This window comes from Tachypleus tridentatus, chromosome 9, assembly GCF_004210375.1.
Source record: "Tachypleus tridentatus isolate NWPU-2018 chromosome 9, ASM421037v1, whole genome shotgun sequence".
Lineage (NCBI taxonomy): Eukaryota > Metazoa > Arthropoda > Merostomata > Xiphosura > Limulidae > Tachypleus > Tachypleus tridentatus.
The window spans coordinates 150,019,767-150,040,359 of NC_134833.1; the positions used below are offsets into that span (position 1 = coordinate 150,019,767).

At 31.2% G+C, this 20,593-nt stretch overlaps 1 protein-coding gene across 2 annotated transcripts; it reads right to left on the minus strand.

Annotated features, from left to right (window-relative positions):
- Window positions 1-3,195: 3,195 nt before the first annotated feature.
- LOC143226641 (kunitz-type serine protease inhibitor A-like) lies at window positions 3,196-8,619 on the minus strand. Of its 2 annotated transcripts, none has more exons than XM_076457858.1 (4): window positions 8,471-8,619; window positions 7,301-7,471; window positions 3,595-3,765; window positions 3,196-3,400 (listed from the first exon to the last, which is right to left on the minus strand). In XM_076457858.1, exons 1-4 carry the CDS (start codon window positions 8,553-8,555, stop codon window positions 3,393-3,395), a joined length of 435 nt encoding a protein of 144 aa, XP_076313973.1. In that variant the 5' UTR covers window positions 8,556-8,619; the 3' UTR covers window positions 3,196-3,392. The 2 variants fall into 2 exon arrangements, with proteins under 2 accessions (XP_076313973.1, XP_076313974.1); XM_076457859.1 differs by having other exon boundaries at window positions 8,398-8,606.
- Window positions 8,620-20,593: the final 11,974 nt, after the last annotated feature.

Here is a 20,593-nt window from a genome sequence, read left to right on the forward strand (position 1 = left end):
GTTTTCAAAACGGTTGTTGTGGAATATATTCCTTTCACAAAAAGAAAACACGGGTTTATTTTCACAGGTAAACAGATATTAATTGTCAAATCTATATTATATAACAGATATTTTCATAGCTTGTCTGATTGAATCCGAGAAAACGAAACTTTACTGTCCGTTATCCGGGTTTTCACTCTCAGTAGATTATTATTCGAGCTAATTTCATTCTGACTTTACTGTTATGGTGAGATTTGAAATGCTTTCACATTGTAAAGAAAACTTGGTTTTTTTTTTGTTTGTTTTGAATTTCGCACAAAGCTACTTTGTGCTAGCCGTCCCTAATTTAGCAGTTAAGACTAGAGGGAAGGCAGCTAGTTCACCAACCACCGCCAACTCTTTTCTTTTAGTGGGTTGACCGTCACATTATAACGCCCCCATGGCTGAAAGAGCGAACATGTTTGTCGCGACTGGGATATGAACCCGCGACCCTCAGATTACGAGTCGCACATCCTAACACAGAATTTCGGTCATAAATTCAAACTGCTACTTTGCGCTAAAACAAAACAACAACAAATACGAAATACTTTGTGTTGAGCCTTTTACATTATTTGTCAGACCACGAAAAGATAACAAAGAAATTTCTATTTTAACAATTCTACACATCTCATGTATTCTGATATAATATGTTTGTTTGTTTTTTGAATTTTGCGCATAGCTACACAAGGGCTATCTGCGCTAGCCGTCCCTAATTTAGCAGTGTAAGACTAGAGGGAAGGCCTTTAGTCATCACCATCCATCGCTAGCTCTCGGGCTACTCTATAACTAACAAATAGTTGGATTCACCGTCACATTATAATGCCTCCACCGCTAAAAGGACGACCATATTTGGTGGGACGTGGATTCGAACCTGGCTGTCTGTGATCTGTCCACTACGGTTTTCGAAACCCGCAGATATACCGGTACGCCACTGTGTGTTTCTCTTAACATGTCTAATAAAGTTAACTTGATTATATTCGTTTATACATTGTTTTATAATTATTCACCATTATTTTATTTTTTTTTATCAGGTAGTTTCGCCTACAAGGTCTAATGCAACTAAAATCTCGAACAGCCATCTAAACCAAACTTGATAGGACGAGTACAAGAATAACTAAGTCAACTTCATCTTATTCTACGAAAACATATTTCATATTCCAATCATAACGCAATGTAGTTGAAACGAATTATAAAATGATAAAGCAAGCTTTTTGAGATATGTAAATACTGGAAGAACAAACAAAATCAGGACTATATTTCTGGCTAAGCCTTTGTAACTTCGTTTCAATCTGTACAAGAATCTCGTTGGAATTTTAAACCGTATTGAGTTAAACTTTTGAAAAAACAACAACAGCATAAGAGAAAAAAAAGCCGACTTTCACCACAATTTTGATCAGAAACCTGGGACTTCTCGAAGCTCAAATATTAGAAATTAGAAAGACCAGCATTCTAGGACGAATATAAAATGCCTCCGCCATGCAGTCACAACATGGTTAATTTTGATACCTTAACAATAGTGAAAAACATTAAAATCGAAAACTGTCTATATCACTGATTTCGACCTGTAACAAATTATCTTGGTACCAAATCTCATGTAAGTCGGTTAACATACACACAAATACCTTCCTAATTATGCTTTCTTAGCTCAAAAGCTAAACCTAAAACCAGAATTGTCTCTTTTACTGTTTGAAATCTGTACAAAAGTATCGTTGCACATAATTCCATGAATATTGGTCCTAATATGACCGACTAACTGACCAACACCTTCATATTATGATTTCGAGTTCTGATCCTCTTAAAAGTACTCAAATTGAACAAATCTAAGTTTTTTATACGTCAGGTGTTGGGAGAATGAAAATGTTTTATCTTGATTGGTTTAAATATGACTGTACTCGAGTCCATGATAAATATTTTCGATTCTTTGACTTCTGACTTCATAAAATTGTTTAAAATGTTTAAATCAAAACTATGTCAGAGAGTATTGACCATGTTGTAAGTTATGATTTACGTTAATAAACAACAGAAGAATTAAAAATAAATATATAAACAGTTCGTCTCTTTTCTCTACAGATACATAGTTACTTAAAACCATAACAAACGACATTGAGATGAAGTGATGCTAAATGTGATATTATTACATTTGTAATTTAAACTACAATAGTCTAAAGATTTGTGATAATCATATTATCTGAAGATGTTTCTCTCTGTTCACTTAATATGTCCGTTTTAAGTTCAAAGTCAGATGAGTAAAATTTCGCACCTATCTTTAGTTTCTAACAAATCACTGCTGAAGAGGCCTTTTGTAAAATACCATAAGTCGTCAACTGGTTATTGAAAAGTCTCCTCAACATACGGAGTTTATACCGTAATTCTAAACCATTATACTGTGTATACATACATAATGTTTTAAGACTTGTTTTTCCTTCAGCTAGGGGCCAGGCGTAGTTAGGTGAATTAAACATTTATTTGATCTTCGTACATATCTCCTTTCTAATATTCATGATTATGAGACCCCTTTTACCCGGATTCTAATATAAAAAAATATATAATAATAAAAACTGCCTCTTTTCTCACGATCCAAGGTAACCAGTGTCGGGTTCAGTTAGTATTTTTGAGGATGACCATGTGGGATTAAAAGGTGATAGTGACACTAAGTTTTGTTTTACTCCTTGAATGTTTTTTTTTTACTAGCTTCCTTCCCTCTGGTACTACACTGATAAATTAAGAACGTCTAGCGCAGATAACCGTCGTATAGCTTTACGCGAAATTCAAAACAAACCAAAAAATCAAATAGTACATTTATTGCCCTCTAGTGGGTTTTCCGATAACTACTGAAATTATTTAGCTTCAGTACAGTACATAAGAGGAATTATCTTTTGTAGGTCTGTGAGAATGTTATACAAACATGCTTTGGTTTATTATTAGACATCTAGTAGGTATACAGCTATTGTAAAATTTATCTGACTTATTAATAATTTACCAACTACATTTATTTAATTTTATACTTAGATTGGTGTTAATTTAATGGGAGAATTGATGGTGTTGTTATGACTAAAGAATTCTGAAGTGTTGTGAGTAACCGTTGGTTATTGGATAGTGATGCTGTGTTAGGAAGATTTTTCAAATGCACGTTTCTTGTTGAGATTATAATAAAAAAGATAAATTAATAAGGTTCCATTCTACTATACAAATAATTATTTTATTTTCATGTATTACAATAACAATTTAAAATAACCCATAAGACATCATGTTCTGTTATTAATATTAATCTGTTGAAGACAAACATGTTTAATTGTATCTGAGAATGAAATGTAATAAAAAATCAAATCCGTCTCGTCAACGAACGTCAGCTTTTCCCAAAATATTCAAGTAGTTCACGTTCCTGAAAAAACAAACAAACACATATATATAAGAGATACCTACTTTATTAAAAACATTTCTAAAGTTTGGTTCTCGAGTAACTATTATAGATATATAAATAATACGTGCGGTGTATATTTAACGTTATTAAAGTAGATACATTTTGATATTTCTTGTAAGTACTGTTTGTAAATATAATACATATCTTCACACTACCTAAACAAGCAGCCAAACAGTCAGCTTCACTTCTATATCGGTTTTCATTCCCGTCACAGCCTCCAAAAATAAATTTCTTACACTTGTGGCTGTCTGGGTCGTAATAATAACTGGGAATATTAGCTGTACAAGGTCCTGAAACAGGTGGCAACTTGCAGTCTTTAGCTCGGCCTGTGGAGGTATGACAAAATCACTGTCAGTCGTAAATTTATGTTATGTGTAATAGTTAAAGCTAACTCTTTCATACACTGTAGTTATATTTGAAAATTATAAACCTATCAACATATTATGCTTGTATTTAAAGTATTATAAAATAGTTGTCTTTCAAGGTAATTCTGCGATATGAAACATTTCTATGCCATATACCTCGACATGAAGATTCTAAAATTGTGAGTTGAAACTTAACAAGTAATTTATGAGAAGTTATTGTTCTTTTGAATTAAGCACAAAGGTACACAATAAACTATATGTGCTTTGCCCACCACGAGTATCGAGACCCGGATTTTAGCGTTGTAAGTCTCCAGACATACCGCTGAGACACTAGGGGGCAATTTATGAGAAAAGTTGTAAAACACGAAACGCAAGAAACGTTTCTAACATTTCTTTGAATAAACATCAACAGAATACGAAACACAAACAAACATTCACGTGATTACTATAAACTATGTGCCGATATAATACGACACAATAATGTATCCATGACGACTAAAACACTATTTCTTCAATTAATAAGTTCTACATTTTATCAAAACGTGTTTACTGAAAAACACGGACAGTTCTGTACGACTGTATAACACATCTCAACACCTGAGTTCACTTATAAGTATTTTAATTACATGTTTTAACAAATACAAACAATATTACTAAGGACAGTGTTTATGTACATGGATGACAGGGAAATCATTGTCTAAATTAGTAACGAACATTCATATTTAATTACATGCAAGTCTGTTGTTAGTTTAATATAATAATATTCTCAACAATATGTATTTTTAACACTATTATTATGAAAATAAGGATGTTGTAACCCGATCTCCACAAAGATGTATTTATTTTTATATCATTATGTTCATGTTATGTGTAAGGTCAGATATATGTAGTGGATTCAGTAGCAATATGTTATCCGTTCCTGTAATATAATATTTTTTATTTATTCCGTTTTTCATTGTTAGTATTGTTTGTATTATTATCATCATTTATAGGTGACTTTAAAACTGTTTAAAGTTTTATCTAAATCTCAGATACGGACAATACTTATATATTTCTACTATTGCTACTATATATTCATGTTAATTGAATGAGCTTCTAAGATTGGAGGCCTGGCATGGTTAGGTGGGTTAAGGCGTTGGATTGGTAATCCTAAATTGGTTCGAATCCCTGTAATACGAAAAATGCTTAACCCTTTCTTCCATGGAAGCGTTATAACGTAACGGCGAATCTCAGTATTCGTTGGTAAAAGAATGTCCCAAGTGTATTAAGACATAGTTCTCTAAGTGTTGCATTATTTTCATTATATAAATTAGTTTTCAAATGTTATATTTTACACACACACTATTACACTGAAGTGTATTAAAACATTCACACTACAATATACATTTTTAATGTTTTATTACATTCTTCCAATGTTTTCTCAACATTTTCTTTTGCATACCTTTGTTGGCTGCATTAAAACCTTCTTATTGTTTCGTTACATTTCTAACACTTCTAATTACAGCATTATAACTATCATTAATTAATAACAATCGTATAGAACATAAGCAACTTTGATTTCTCTTAGAAAATTCTGTAATTCAATATCGATTTCATTTTACCAAGTGTTAGCGATAAAATAAACTCACTGTTATCCCTTGTGTATTTGACATTTTTGACCAACTGTCACCAGTATCATAAAAGCTATAATCAGTTAATTCAAAATTATTTTTAGGTGAACGTATAGAACCAACATGATTCCTTATATAGATTATCATGTGAAAATAAATAACTCAATAATAAAATAATTCTTAGAGTTTTGAACGTTCCATCATGAACAAACATTCATTATTACGTTTCCCTTCAATTACAAATAAAGACCCTTTAGAGCTTCGCTGAAATTATCCTAGTTGTCAGGATAACTTAATATTCAAATTAAACACTATTATAGAAAACGTGATTTAAAAAGCTAAGCTATAATTCGATATAATTTTCTGTACTTGTCATACGTCATAAAGTTTCTGTATTAGTATTATCTACATCAGTTGTTAATAATTCCAAGTAATGTTTAAAATATTTTTCCAAAGTTAAACAAAATACTACAGTCTTCAAAATGATTAATTATTATTATTAACCCACGTTGTTAACGTATCAAAGAATAATAAACATCTGGTTTACTTTTTGTTTATTTTCATTATCTTCAAATTAATGAACAATGTGTCAAACTACATTGTATGTAGTTGATGACAGATGTGATACATGATCCATTCTAAACATTGCTTTTAACAACTCTTACACAACTCCAGTTTATTTTAATATCACTTTTAGGTTATGGAGTAAAAAATATTAAGGTCTTGATCTGGAGAGAAGTTAAAACATAAATAAGTTACCTACTTATAACGTCACCCGCTGATACAGAACTAAGTCTTGGAATTTACAACACTAAAATGAGGGGTTCGATTCCCTCGGTGTACTCAACAGATAGCTCGATGTGACTTTGCTATAAGAAAACACACACACCGTATCGATGTTTGTTCATCTTCTATGTTAACCATTCTTGGATCCATCAACTTCTATAACGACCCGAAGTTTGAAAAATATGAACTAATTACAAACGTTTCTGATGTCAATCGAAATATAATGAGTAATGTGGTAAATAACAAGTGTGGTAATGAGTAATGTGGTAAATAACAAGTGTGGTAATGAGTAATGTGGTAAATAACAAGTGTGGTAATGAGTAATGTGGTAAATAACAAGTGTGGTAATGAGTAATGTGGTAAATAACAAGTGTGGTAATGAGTAATGTGTCAAATAACAAGTGTGGTAATAGTAATGTGGTAAATAACAAGTGTGGTAATGAGTAATGTGGTAAATAACAAAAGTGGTACCATATATAATAATAATGTTAGGTTTACAACCAGTTGATATAATAATAATGTTAAATTACAACCAGTTGATATAATAATGTGTTAGGTTTACCACAAGTTGATATAATAATAATGTTAGGTTTACCACCAGTTGATATAATAATAATGTTAGGTTTACCACCAGTTGATATAATAATAATGTTAGGTTTACCACCAGTTGATATAATAATAATGTTAGGTTTACCACCAGTTGATATAATAATAATGTTAGGTTTACCACCAGTTGATATAATAATAATGTTAGGTTTACCACCAGTTGATATAATAATAATGTTAGGTTTAAACTAGTTGATTTTATAATAATGTTAGGTTTACCACCAGTTGATATAATAATAATGTTAGGTTTACCACCAGTTGATATAATAATAATGTTAAGTTTACAACTTGTTGATATAATAATAATGTTAGGTTTACCACCAGTTGATATAATAATAATGTTAGGTTTACAACTAGTTGATATGATGATATTAGGTTTACCACCAGTTAATATAAAGTTATTCCAGCCGTAAGTATAGCTTACATCTTTACTGTATTCCAGTTAAATCAAAGTTTAATGAACAACAATAAGACATTAAACATTATTAACAAACCTGAACAAGAAGACAAACAGTCTGCTATTGTTTCATATCGGTTTCCGTTCCCGCCACAACCACCGAAATTAAATTTCTTACACTGGTGGCTTTCGGGATCGTAGTAATATCTTGGTATAATTGCTTCACAAGGTCCTATAACAGGTGGAGACTTGCAGTCTTTATCCAGACCTGTTAAAGGAAAAAGTGATCATTTCTTCTTGAAGTTTGTTTGTTTGTTTGTTTGTTTTTTTTAATATCGCGCAATGCTACACAAGGGCGATCTGCACTAGTCGTCCCTAATATAACAATGAAATACTAGAGGGAAGGCAGCTAGTCATCTCCACCCACCGCCGCCAACTCTTGGGCTACACTTTTACTAACGAATAATGGGATGGGCCGATATATCATAACATCCACATGGCTAATAGGGCGAGCATGTTTGGTGCGACTGGGATTCGAACCCGCGACCCTCAGATTACGAGTCGAACGTTTTAATACACCTTGCCACGCCTGACCACCCTCACCTACTATTTAAGGGCCGGCATGGCCAAGCGTGTTAAGGCGTGCGACTCGTAATTTGAGGGTCGCGGGTTTGAATCCCCCTCACACCAAACATGCTCGCCCTCCCAGCCGTGGGGTCGTTATAATGTGACGGTCAATCCCACTATTCGTTGGTAAAAGAGTAGCCCAAGAGTTGGCGGTGGGTGGTGATGACTAGCTGCCTTCCCTCTAGTCTTACACTGCTAAATTAGGGACGGCTAGCGCAGATAGCCCTCGAGTAGCGTTGTGCAAAATTCAAAAAGAAACAAAAACAAACCTACTAGGTACATTAAATTTAGAATACCTTAGGATACATAATAACTGTTTAATACACTATATTGAAAAGTGAAAGTTTTAAACCTAACATCAGTTTACGTCCACAGTTAGAATATTTTTAAACAATTATTTTCCAGGTAATTCTACCATATGAAACATTGTGTGCTATATATCCTGACATCGAAATTCTAAAGCTGTACTCAAAAACAAATCAATTTATTTTATGAAATAAAAATGAAATAGCATAATTATAAACATGATTTTCCTCATGATCGTTACAAACAACAAACAACTCCTACCTGTTGTTACTGACAAGTTACCCAGTGTTATCCCCAGTAGAACAACTAATGTTATCTCTTTACACATATTTACCTTCGTTAGTTGAAAACTGACAAACACAGACTAAGTCGTAACTAATCATGGACGCTTTTATATAAAACTTCTCATCAAGTGACATTGACAAATAATCTGACCTTCACGTGACTTTCAGGACTTGTATAAGTTCGGAAAAACTAGAAACTTTAACTTTTGTGACAATGTACTGAACCGGTTTTATTAAACTTAGCAATAAATTAACAAGAAATAAAAATAAAATAACTTATCTAACAACAAGTGAGTTTTCTCATGTTCCATGCAGACAGTTCTCACAGAACACGTCACAAACATATAACCACACCTGTGGTTACTGACAAATTGAAAATGTGACGTCACTACTAGAACAACCAATAGTTTTCTTTATACGCCTGTCTCGTGTATTACTCAAAATCTAAGTTTGAATCGTGAGTCTAAATCCGTAATTAGATTTCAAATTGGTCAAAAGATGACTGAACTACAAGCTGAACGTTTGTGCTTCAAATAGGACTACACGAGTCCAAAATATATATTTTCTGTTGTTTGGTCTCTGACGCCATAAAACCGTCAGTGTTTAATTCAAAACCTATGTCTGAGTGTATTGGTCACATTATAATCACATCAAGTATCATGTGAACCCGCTGAGAAAACAGCGGGCGATTGAAAAGTGATTGAAGGATGAAGAAAGAAAGAACGAACATGTACCAATAGAAAAACTAATATGCAGTGACGTCATACTGTAACAATTGTTATAGCGACGAAGTGAGTGGCTGAAAAGTGATAAAATTACATCTGTATCTTTCACGGTTGTCTTTTTAACAACTTGTTCATTTTAGCGCCCTCTGGTGACATTTCGTGATAGCTACTGACCATCATTTACCTTCAAAATGATAGAAAAGTAGAAAAAAAAATTATTTTGAGTAAATCTGTGGGAAAATAATACATTAAAGATAATTAATATTTACTTTATTATTTGGCATCTCGTAATTCAACGAGTATTATAAAGTTTATCTGACTTCACAGAAGTATTTGTATCGTAACATGTACAGAATTCTGAAGTACCGTGTGAAGCTTGTGGGTTACTGAATAAAGATATGTAACTTCTAGTTTAATGAATAAAGATATGTAACTTCTAGTTTAATGAATAAAGATATGTAACTTCTAGTTTAATGAAAAAAGACGTGTAACTTCTAATTTAATGAATAAAGACGTGAAACTTCTAGGTTATTGGATATCGATGTGTTATATAATATGTTCGATATTCGTAACGTTGTGTTAAACATGTTGTTGGAAAACACTGTATAATCTGTTGGTTATTTTATAACAAAGGATAACCTCAAAGTTACTGGAAAATACTGGTACCCTGTAATGAACAGTAAAGTTCAATAGTACCATAGATTTTATGAACTATCGGAAAAGTATTAAAAGGAAGTTATTGAACTGGGTTTGAATTTTTCCGTGACATCCACATGCTAATGAAAAATATCTAAATATGACAGTTGAATCTGGTATTACAAAGGATACTATTAATTATGACAGTTGAATCTGGTATTACAAAGGATACTATTAATTATGACAGTTGAATCTGGTATTACAAAGGATACTATTAATTATGACAGTTGAATCTGGTATTACAAAAAATACCATTAATTATAATAGTTGAATCTAGTATTACAAAGGATACTATTAATTATGACAGTTGAATCTAGTATTACAAAGGATACTATTAATTATGACAGTTGAATCTAGTATTACAAAGGATACTATTAATTATGACAGTTGAATCTAGTATTACTATTAATTATAGCAGTTGAATCTAGTATTACAAAGGATACTATTAATTATGACAGTTGAATCTAGTATTATAAAGGATACTATTAATTATAGCAGTTGAATCTAGTATTACAAAGGATACTATTAATTATAACAGTTGAATCTAGTATTACAAAGGATACTATTAATTATAGCAGTTGAATCTAGTATTACAAAGGATACTATTAATTATGACAGATCAAACTAGTATTACAAAGGATACTATTAATTATGACAGTTGAATCTAGTATTACAAAAAATACTATTAATTATGACAGTTGAATCTAGTATTACAAAGGATACTATTAATTATGACAGTTGAATCTAGTATTACAAAGGATACTATTAATTATGACAGTTGAATCTAGTATTACAAAGGATACTATTAATTATAGCAGTTGAATCTAGTATTACAAAGGATACTATTAATTATTACAGTTGAATCTAGTATTACAAAGGATACTATTAATTATGACAGTTCAAACTAGTATTACAAAGGATACTATTAATTATAGCAGTTGAATCTAGTATTACAAAGGATACTATTAATTATCACAGTTGAATCTAGTATTAGAAAAACACTATTAATTATGACAGTTGAATCTAGTATTACAAAGGATACTATTAATTATGACAGTTGAATCTAGTATTACAAAGGGTACTATTAATTATGACAGTTCAAACTAGTATTACAAAGGATACTATTAATTATGACAGTTGAATCTAGTATTACAAAGGATACTATTAATTATGACAGTTGAATCTGGTATTACAAAGGATACTATTAATTATGACAGTTGAATCTAGTATTAGAAAAAACACTATTAATTATGACAGTTGAATCTAGTATTACAAAGGATACTATTAATTATGACAGTTGAATCTAGTATTACAAAGAATACTATTAATTATGACAGTTCAAACTTGTATTACAAAGGATACTATTAATTATGACAGTTGAATCTAGTATTACAAAGGATACTAATAATTATGACAGTTGAATCTAGTATTACAAAGGATACTATTAATTATGACAGTTGAATCTAGTATTACAAAGGATACTATTAATTATGACAGTTGAATCTAGTATTACAAAGGATACTATTAATTATGACAGTTGAATCTAGTATTACAAAGGATACTATTAATTATGGCATTCGACGTATTACGGCACGTACTTTGTTTTTAAAATGTGGCATTACTCTGATAAACCATAATAAACATGCTTTGTAAAAAAATATATCTATAATATTTGAATGAGGTAATGAAATAAAATCGACCACAAAAATTTATACATTTTTAAAAATAAATATTCAAGAAGTTTTTACATTGTTGTAAGTTTTCTTTACATGAAAAATATCGTCATTTGTTTTTGTCTTCAGCCAAACTTGTTTCTTTTTGTATAAGTATGTTTTTTATATTTTCAGTTTTTGTTTTGTTTTGAATTTCGCACAAAGCTACTCGAGGGCTATCTGTGCTAGCCGTCCCTAATTTAGCGGTGTAAGACTATAGGTAAGGCAGCTAGTCATCACCACCCACCGCCAAGTCTTGGGCTACTCTTTTACCAACGAATAGTGTGATTGACCGTAGAATTATAACGCCCCCACGACTGAAAGGGCGAACATGTTTGTCGCGACGGGGATGCCAACCCGCGACCCTCAGATTATGAGTCGCACGCCTTAACACGCTTGGCCATGCCGGGCAAAATTATAACCATGAGTCAGAATTGTTTGTTTCTTTGTTTGTTTTGAATTAAGCACAAAGCTACACAAGGGCTATCTGTGCTCTGCCCACCACGGGTATCGAAACCCGGTGTTTAGTGTGTAAGTCCGCAGATATACCACTGTGCCACTGGGGCTTCAGTTTTGAAAAATGTTTGTTTCTTGTGTTCAACTGAAAATGTGGTTCACATTGTTTTATTGAAATAGAACCATTTCTTTTAATAAGACGTACATTTTATGAACATAGGGCCGAATTCTTTGGAACAGACTCTGCACGGCCAGGTGGTTAAGACTTTCGACTCGTATCTGAGGGTCGCGAGTTCGAATCCCCGTCGCATCAAATATGCTCGATCTTTCAGCCATAGGAGCGTTATTATGTGACGGTCAATTCCACTATTCGTTGTTGAAGGAATACCTAAAGAGTTTGCGGTGAGTAGTGATAACAAACTGCCTTCCCTCTATTGTGACGCTGCTAAATTAACGGACGGCTAAAGAAGATAGTCTTCGAGTACTTCCGCGCGAAATTCAAAAACAAACATACAAACAATCTTTGGAACAATGTGTAATTTTTCATCTTGAAAAATAATTTTTATAATTACCAAATTACCTTCTCAGTTTAATATTAAAGTTTCCTGACGTATCTAAGTTCTCAAGTTGAAACAAGAAACTTTCAAGATCTCTTTGACCAAAACCTGGTGAAACATGGTCTCTATCCCGTTGTAAAGTGAATAAACGAGCCTGTGTGAATTATCACGGAAAAAATAATACAATTATTTAAATATCTGGATTCAACCGTGATCACCAACAGTGTAACGAACATATGTATATATGTTTGACACGTTTTAATAATATATTTTACAACGAGTGGAGTGTATGCTGATTATTTATGGTTTAAATTTATCACCAACAAGTCACAGACACGTACAGCAAAGAATCCAGTCCACACATAAAACCTCACATATTTTTCCATATCTCTTATTTATAGTTTAAAAGTTAAAGCTTACATTCAGTTAATATCTATAGTTAGGGTATTCTAAAGATGTTATTTTCCTTGGTAGTTTTGTGATATGAATCATTTCCACCTCAAATATCTTAATATTGGGACTCGAAAACTCTATAGAAAACTTCGTCAATGGATTTATATAAAAATAGTAACATTATAACAGAACAACATTTTTGATATATCTTTATCGTCCGTTACTCTAGAACTGACGGAGACAAAATATGTATCAAGTAAGTACGGGAACATGTATATTAAACTTCTCTACAGGTGACATTGTCCAGTCATTCAACCTTCATGTGACATTCCAGCCTTCAGTGACCTCTAAAATCTAGAACTTTCATTTATATGATGATGGACTGAACTGGTTTGATTTGAATTTAAAAAAGAATTGTAGTTCCTTAACATAAATTACATGTGAGTATAGTTCAACTGAAGTTATTAATAAAGTAAAATAAACTTACGTTACAGAGCTACAGTTGTTAATAAAGTTAATTCTCAGGCCTCAATATACAACTTACGTGAAATTTATCAGTAAAGGAAAATCAAATACCAGCTGTTAATTGGACGTTCATTCATTCTCCTAATAAAACAAACGTTCACCTGACTTAACATACTTAACTAACTACAGAAGAAAGTTACTTTTACAATGTTTTACGAAACCGGTTTTACCTGAATTTTATAATAAAATAAAATAAATAAATTAGTGTTAACGAAAAACCTGAAAGTACATTTTGACAAAACAGTTTAAATTATAGCTCATTAAAGTGTTTCTTTGTAGAGAATGTAAAACTTATAAAAATAAACAAATGTTAAGACATTTTAATCTTCACGGTGTCAATAATGCGATGGTAAACAAAATTTTCTCTAACCTAGAATCTAAGTTAACGTCCAGTAGTTCAAAACACTAAAAGTTCAACATCGACATGACGGTTCATAGATTGGCTCTGAGAATTTGAAGTGTAAGCTTATGAATTCAAGATATTTTTTTTCTCATAGCTCCGTCTTTTGAACGAAATGAGAACTAATTATGGTTTTAGACTCACAATATAAACTTAGATTTTTGAGTAACGAACGAGCGAGATTTATAAATAAAAAATATTGGTTGTTTTCATAGTGACGTCACTTTTCAGTAATCACAGGTATGGTGGTACTTTTGTTACGTGTTCGTTGACGGTTGCCTGTATGGAACATGAAAAAATCACATGTTGTGAGTCAGGTTATTTTATTTTTTCCGTTAATTTATTAATACGTTTTTTGTGATTTTATCACTAAAATAAACTTGTCTAGGTCTGGTGTAGTCTAACATTGCTAAATTAGGGAGGGCTAGCGCAAAATTATGCGTCGTCGTTGTGACCTTGAAGATCACCTATCAACAAATACAAATCAAGGTAAGATTGGATCACTAATTAATGTCACTTGCTGAAGCGTTTTATACACACGTGTCCACGGTTTTTTACGACGTACTGTTTCTAGTCAGTTTCTGACGTAATGAACAAGAAAGATGATCTTGTGACGTCACTTTGTATCTTCTCAATATCCACAGATGTGATTGGTGTGTTTTAGTTTTTCTGTGGGTGTTGATTTCGGTGAATATTAAATAGTCAATTGTCCGTTACGTTACGATATATGTTTGAAGATTATTTGCTGAGTTTCTACGTGAGTGTTTCGAGTGTTGATGTGAACATATCTAAACTGTATATTTTTCATATCAGAATTACTCTGATAAACCACTGTTGTATTCTCAGTGTAAGCATTAGCTAATGATAGGTTTATAATTTTCAGCTATAACTACAAGATATGCAGAAACTTTCATTACGATTGTAGGGGTCTCTAAGGTTTATTTCACTTATCAACTGCAGTGACTGCTTCATATTTTCACAGGAAATTCCTGCAAGTCAACACCCGAACCATGTGCTTCTTATGGAGGACTAGGCTAGAAATAGCCGCCAGGATACGAGTTTCATTAATAGGGGTCGTGGTGGGAATGGAAATCGATAAGAAACAAAAGCAGGGTTCATGGCTCCTTGTTTCACATTTGCAAACAATGTTTCCTTTGTTGTGTTCTGTAGAAACATTTTGCTCTTCTAGGAACATCTACTGTAGTATATTGAACGTGAATATAACAGTTAATGGTGGGTGGTGATAACTAGCTACCTTCCCTCTAGTCTTAAACTGATAAATCAGGGACGGCTAGCACAGATAGCCCTCGAGTAGCTTTGTGCGAAATTCAAAAACAAACAAAGAAACAAGCTTCTATTTTCAGTGGTAATATATATCATTTTCTAATAACTTACAGGTTATATATCGTTGTCTAATAACTTACAGGTTATATATCGTTGTCTAATAACTTACAGATTATATATATCGTTGTCTGATAACTTACAGGTTATATATCCTTATCTAATAAACTACGGGTTATATATCGTTGTCTAATAACTTACAGGTTATATATGGTTGTGTAATAAGTTACGGGTTATGTATAACTGTTTAATAACTTACAGGTTTTATATCCTTTTCTAATAAACTACGGGTTATATATCGTTGTCTTATAACTTACAGGTTATATATCGTTATCTAATAAACTACAGGTTATATATCGTTGTCTAATAACTTACAGATTATATATATCGTTGTCTGATAACTTACAGGTTATATATCCTTATCTAATAAACTACGGGTTATATATCGTTATTTAATAAACTACGGGTTATATACCGTTATTTAATAAACTACGGGTTATATGTACTAACTAGAGGCTACATATCATTATACAATAATCTACAAGTTACATATTGTTATTCAATGAACAACAGATTATATATCATTATGTTATAATCTAAGAGTTATGTATAGTTATCTATCAAACTACAGGTTATATATCGTTGTCTAATAACTTACAGGTTATATATCCTTTTCTAATAAACTACGGATTATATATCGTTATTTAATAAACTACGGGTTATATATCGTTATTTAATAAACTACGGGTTATATTTACTAACTACAGGCTACATATCATTATACAATAATCTACAATTTACATATTGTTATTCAATGAACAACAGATTATATATCATTATGTTATAAACTATATATCGTTATCTATCAAACTACAGGTTATATATCGCTATACAATAACATACAGGTTATCACATTAATTTAGAGCTCATTAGATATAAATACAAAGAATGTTCCTTTGTTAAGTTGAAGTAAAATGTATTTTCAAGACGAGAGGAATGGGTATTAAAACACTATTTGTTTTTTTAATTAAAGTTTCCATACCCATGTGAGTCATCTTGAGACCACACCTTTATACCCCAGTGATGTTGTTGCAAAAGTTGTGTTATCTCTGGGTTTTTGCTGCAGTGCTGCTACCTGCAGAACTGAAATATCCAGCATGTAGTATTGTCAAATTTCGTGCAGTTCACTTGTCCAACGTTACAATTATTAGAAGTATAAAATATATATATATTGAAAACAACAACTTTTATTTCCACTACGATAAGAAGAAGGTAAATGTTATTGAGCAAGAAAAACTTCATGGTCTTTCAAGAACAAATTATCTCAACAATACAGTTGGGGAAATGGAAAAAAAACTGTTAAACAACTGTTTATCAACTGTACAAAGCATGGTGTTTGTCACACGTACCGAAGAGTTCTTATCCAGTGATACACATTACAGTAATATTTCGTAAGAAAATATCAGAAGTCGGAATAATTCCAAGTTCGAACACATAAAAGCAGTGATTAAAAGTTTTCATCGCTTCTAAGAGTGACTGAGATACGTTAGCTCAAATATTATTATTCTATAAAATTTACATCCATTAATTTCTGACAATACTTAAAGGTGTGTTTACATGAAGTTCTGACTGTACTACAAGACATATATCCATTAATTTCTGACAATATTAAAGGTGTGTTTACATGAAGTTCTCACTGTACTACAAGATATATATCAATTAATTTCTGACAATATTAAAGGTGTGTTTACATGAAGTTATGACTGTACTACAAGACATATATCAGTTAATTTCTGACAATATAAAAGGTGTGTTTACATAACGCTTTGACTACACTACAAGGTGTGTATCTTTTCAGTTCTGACTATTCTTCAAGGTGTGTTTACGTAAAGTTCTTACTGTACTACAAGATATATATCCATTAATATCTGAGAATATTAAAGGTGTGTTTACATGAAGTTCTGACTGTTTTACAAGACATATATAAATTAATTTCTGACAATATAAAAGGTGTGTTTACATGAAGTTCTCACTGTACTACAAGACATATATCAATTAATTTCTGACAATATTAATGGTGTGTTTACATGAAGTTCTCACTGTACTACAAGATATATATCCATTAATTTCTGACAATATTAAAGGTGTGTTTACATGAAGTTCTGGCTGTACTACAGACATATATAAATTAATTTCTGACAATATAAAAGGTGTGTTTACATAACGCTTTGACTACACTACAAGGTGTGTATCTTTTAAGTTCTGAATATTCTTCAAAATGTGTTTACATGAAGTTCTCACTGTACTACAAGACATATATCAATTAATTTCTCACAATATTAAAGGTGTGTTTACATGAAGTTCTCACTGTACTACAAGACATATATCAAATAATTTCTGACAATATTACAGGTTCGTTTACATGAAATTCTGACTGTTTTACAAGATATATATCCATTAATTTCTGACAATATTAAAGGTGTGTTTACATGAAGTTCTGACTGTACTACAAGATATATATCCATTAATTTCTGACAATATTAATGGTGTGTTTACATGAAGTTCTCACTGTACTACAAGATATATATCAATTAATTTCTGACAATATTAAAGGTGTGTTTACATGAAGTTCTGACTGTACTACAAGACATATATAAATTAATTTCTGACAATATAAAAGGTGTGTTTACATCAAGTTCTCACTGTACTACAAGATATATATCCATTAATGTCTGACAATATTAAAGGTGTGTTTACATGAAGTTCTCACTGTACTACAAGATATATATCCATTAATTTCTGACAATATTAAAGGTGTGTTTACATGAAGTTCTCACTGTACTACAAGACATATATCAATTAATTTCTGACAATATTAAAGGTGTGTTTACATGAAGTTCTCACTGTACTACAAGATATATATCAATTAATTTCTGACAATATTAAAGGAGTGTTTACATGAAGTTCTGACTGTACTACAAGACAAATATAAATTAATTTCTGACAATATAAAAGGTGTGTTTACATCAAGTTCTCACTGTACTACAAGATATATATCCATTAATTTCTGACAATATTAAAGGTGTGTTTACATGAAGTTCTCACTGTACTACAAGATATATATCCATTAATTTCTGACAATATTAAAGGTGTGTTTACATGAAGTTCTCACTGTACTACAAGACATATATCAATTAATTTCTCACAATATAAAAGGTGTGTTTACATCAAGATCTCACTGTACTACAAGACATATATCAAATAATTTCTGACAATATTACAGGTGTGTTTACATGAAGTTCTGACTGTTTTACAAGATATATATCCATTAATTTCTGACAATATTAAAGGTGTGTTTACATGAAGTTCTGACTGTACTACAAGATATATATCCATTAATTTCTGACAATATTAATGGTGTGTTTACATGAAGTTCTCACTGTACTACAAGATATATATCAATTAATTTCTGACAATATTAAAGGTGTGTTTACATGAAGTTCTGACTGTACTACAAGACATATATAAATTAATTTCTGACAATATAAAAGGTGTGTTTACATCAAGTTCTCACTGTACTACAAGATATATATCCATTAATTTCTGACAATATTAAAGGTGTGTTTACATGAAGTTCTCACTGTACTACAAGATATATATCCATTAATTTCTGACAATATTAAAGGTGTGTTTACATGAAGTTCTCACTTTACTACAAGATATATATCCATTAATTTCTGACAATATTAAAGGTGTGTTTACATGAAGTTCTGACTGTACTACAAGACATATATAAATTAATTTCTGACAATATAAAAGGTGTGTTTACATAACGCTTTGACTACACTACAAGGTGTGTATCTTTTAAGTTCTGACTATTCTTCAAGGTGTGTTTACATAAAGTTCTCACTGTACTACAAGATATATATCCATTAATTTCTGACAATATTAAAGGTGTGTTTACATGAAGTTCTCACTGTACTACAAGATATATATCCATTAATATCTGACAATATTAAAGGTGTGTTTACATGAACTTCTGACTGTACTACAAGACATATATAAATTAATTTCTGACAATATTAAAGGTGTGTTTACATGAAGTTCTGACTGTACTACAAGATATATATCCATTAATATCCAACAATATTAATGGTGTGTTTACATGAAGTTCTCACTGTACTACAAGATATATATCAATTAATTTCTCACAATATTAAATGTGTGTTTACATGAAGTTCTGACTGTACTACAAGACATATATAAATTAATTTCTGACAATATTAAAGGTGTGTTTACATGAAGTTCTCACTGTACTACAAGATATATATCAATTAATTTCTGACAATATTAAAGGTGTGTTTACATGAAGTTCTCACTTTACTACAAGATATATATCCATTAATTTCTGACAATATTAAAGGTGTGTGTACATGAAGTTCTGACTGTTTTACAAGATATATATCCATTAATTTCTGACAATATTAAAGGTGTGTTTACATGAAGTTCTGACTGTACTACAAGACATATATAAATTAATTTCTGACAATATAAAAGGTGTGTTTACATAACGCTTTGACTACACTACAAGGTGTGTATCTTTTAAATTCTGTCTATTCTTCAAGGTGTGTTTACATAAAGTTCTCACTGTACTACAAGATATATATCCATTAATTTGTGACAATATTAAAGGTGTGTTTACCTGAAGTTCTCACTGTACTACAAGATATATGTCCATTAATTTCTGACAATATTAAAGGTGTGTTTACATGAAGTTCTCACTGTACTACAAGACATATATCAAATAATTTCTGACAATATTACAGGTGTGTTTACATGAAGTTCTGACTGTTTTACAAGATATATATCCATTAATTTCTGACAATATTAAAGGTGTGTTTACATGAAGTTCTGACTGTACTACAAGATATATATCCATTAATTTCTGACAATATTAATGGTGTGTTTACATGAAGTTCTCACTGTACTACAAGATATATATCAATTAATTTCTGACAATATTAAAGGTGTGTTTACATGAAGTTCTGACTGTACTACAAGACATATATAAATTAATTTCTGACAATATAAAAGGTGTGTTTACATCAAGTTCTCACTGTACTACAAGATATATATCCATTAATTTCTGACAATATTAAAGGTGTGTTTACATGAAGTTCTTACTGTACAACAAGATATATATCCATTAATTTCTGACAATATTAAGGTGTGTTTACTTGAAGTTCTCACTGTACTACAAGATATATATCAATTAATTTCTGACAATATTAAAGGTGTGTTTACATGAAGTTCTCACTTTACTACAAGATATAAGTCCATTAATTTCAGACAATATTAAAGGTGTGTT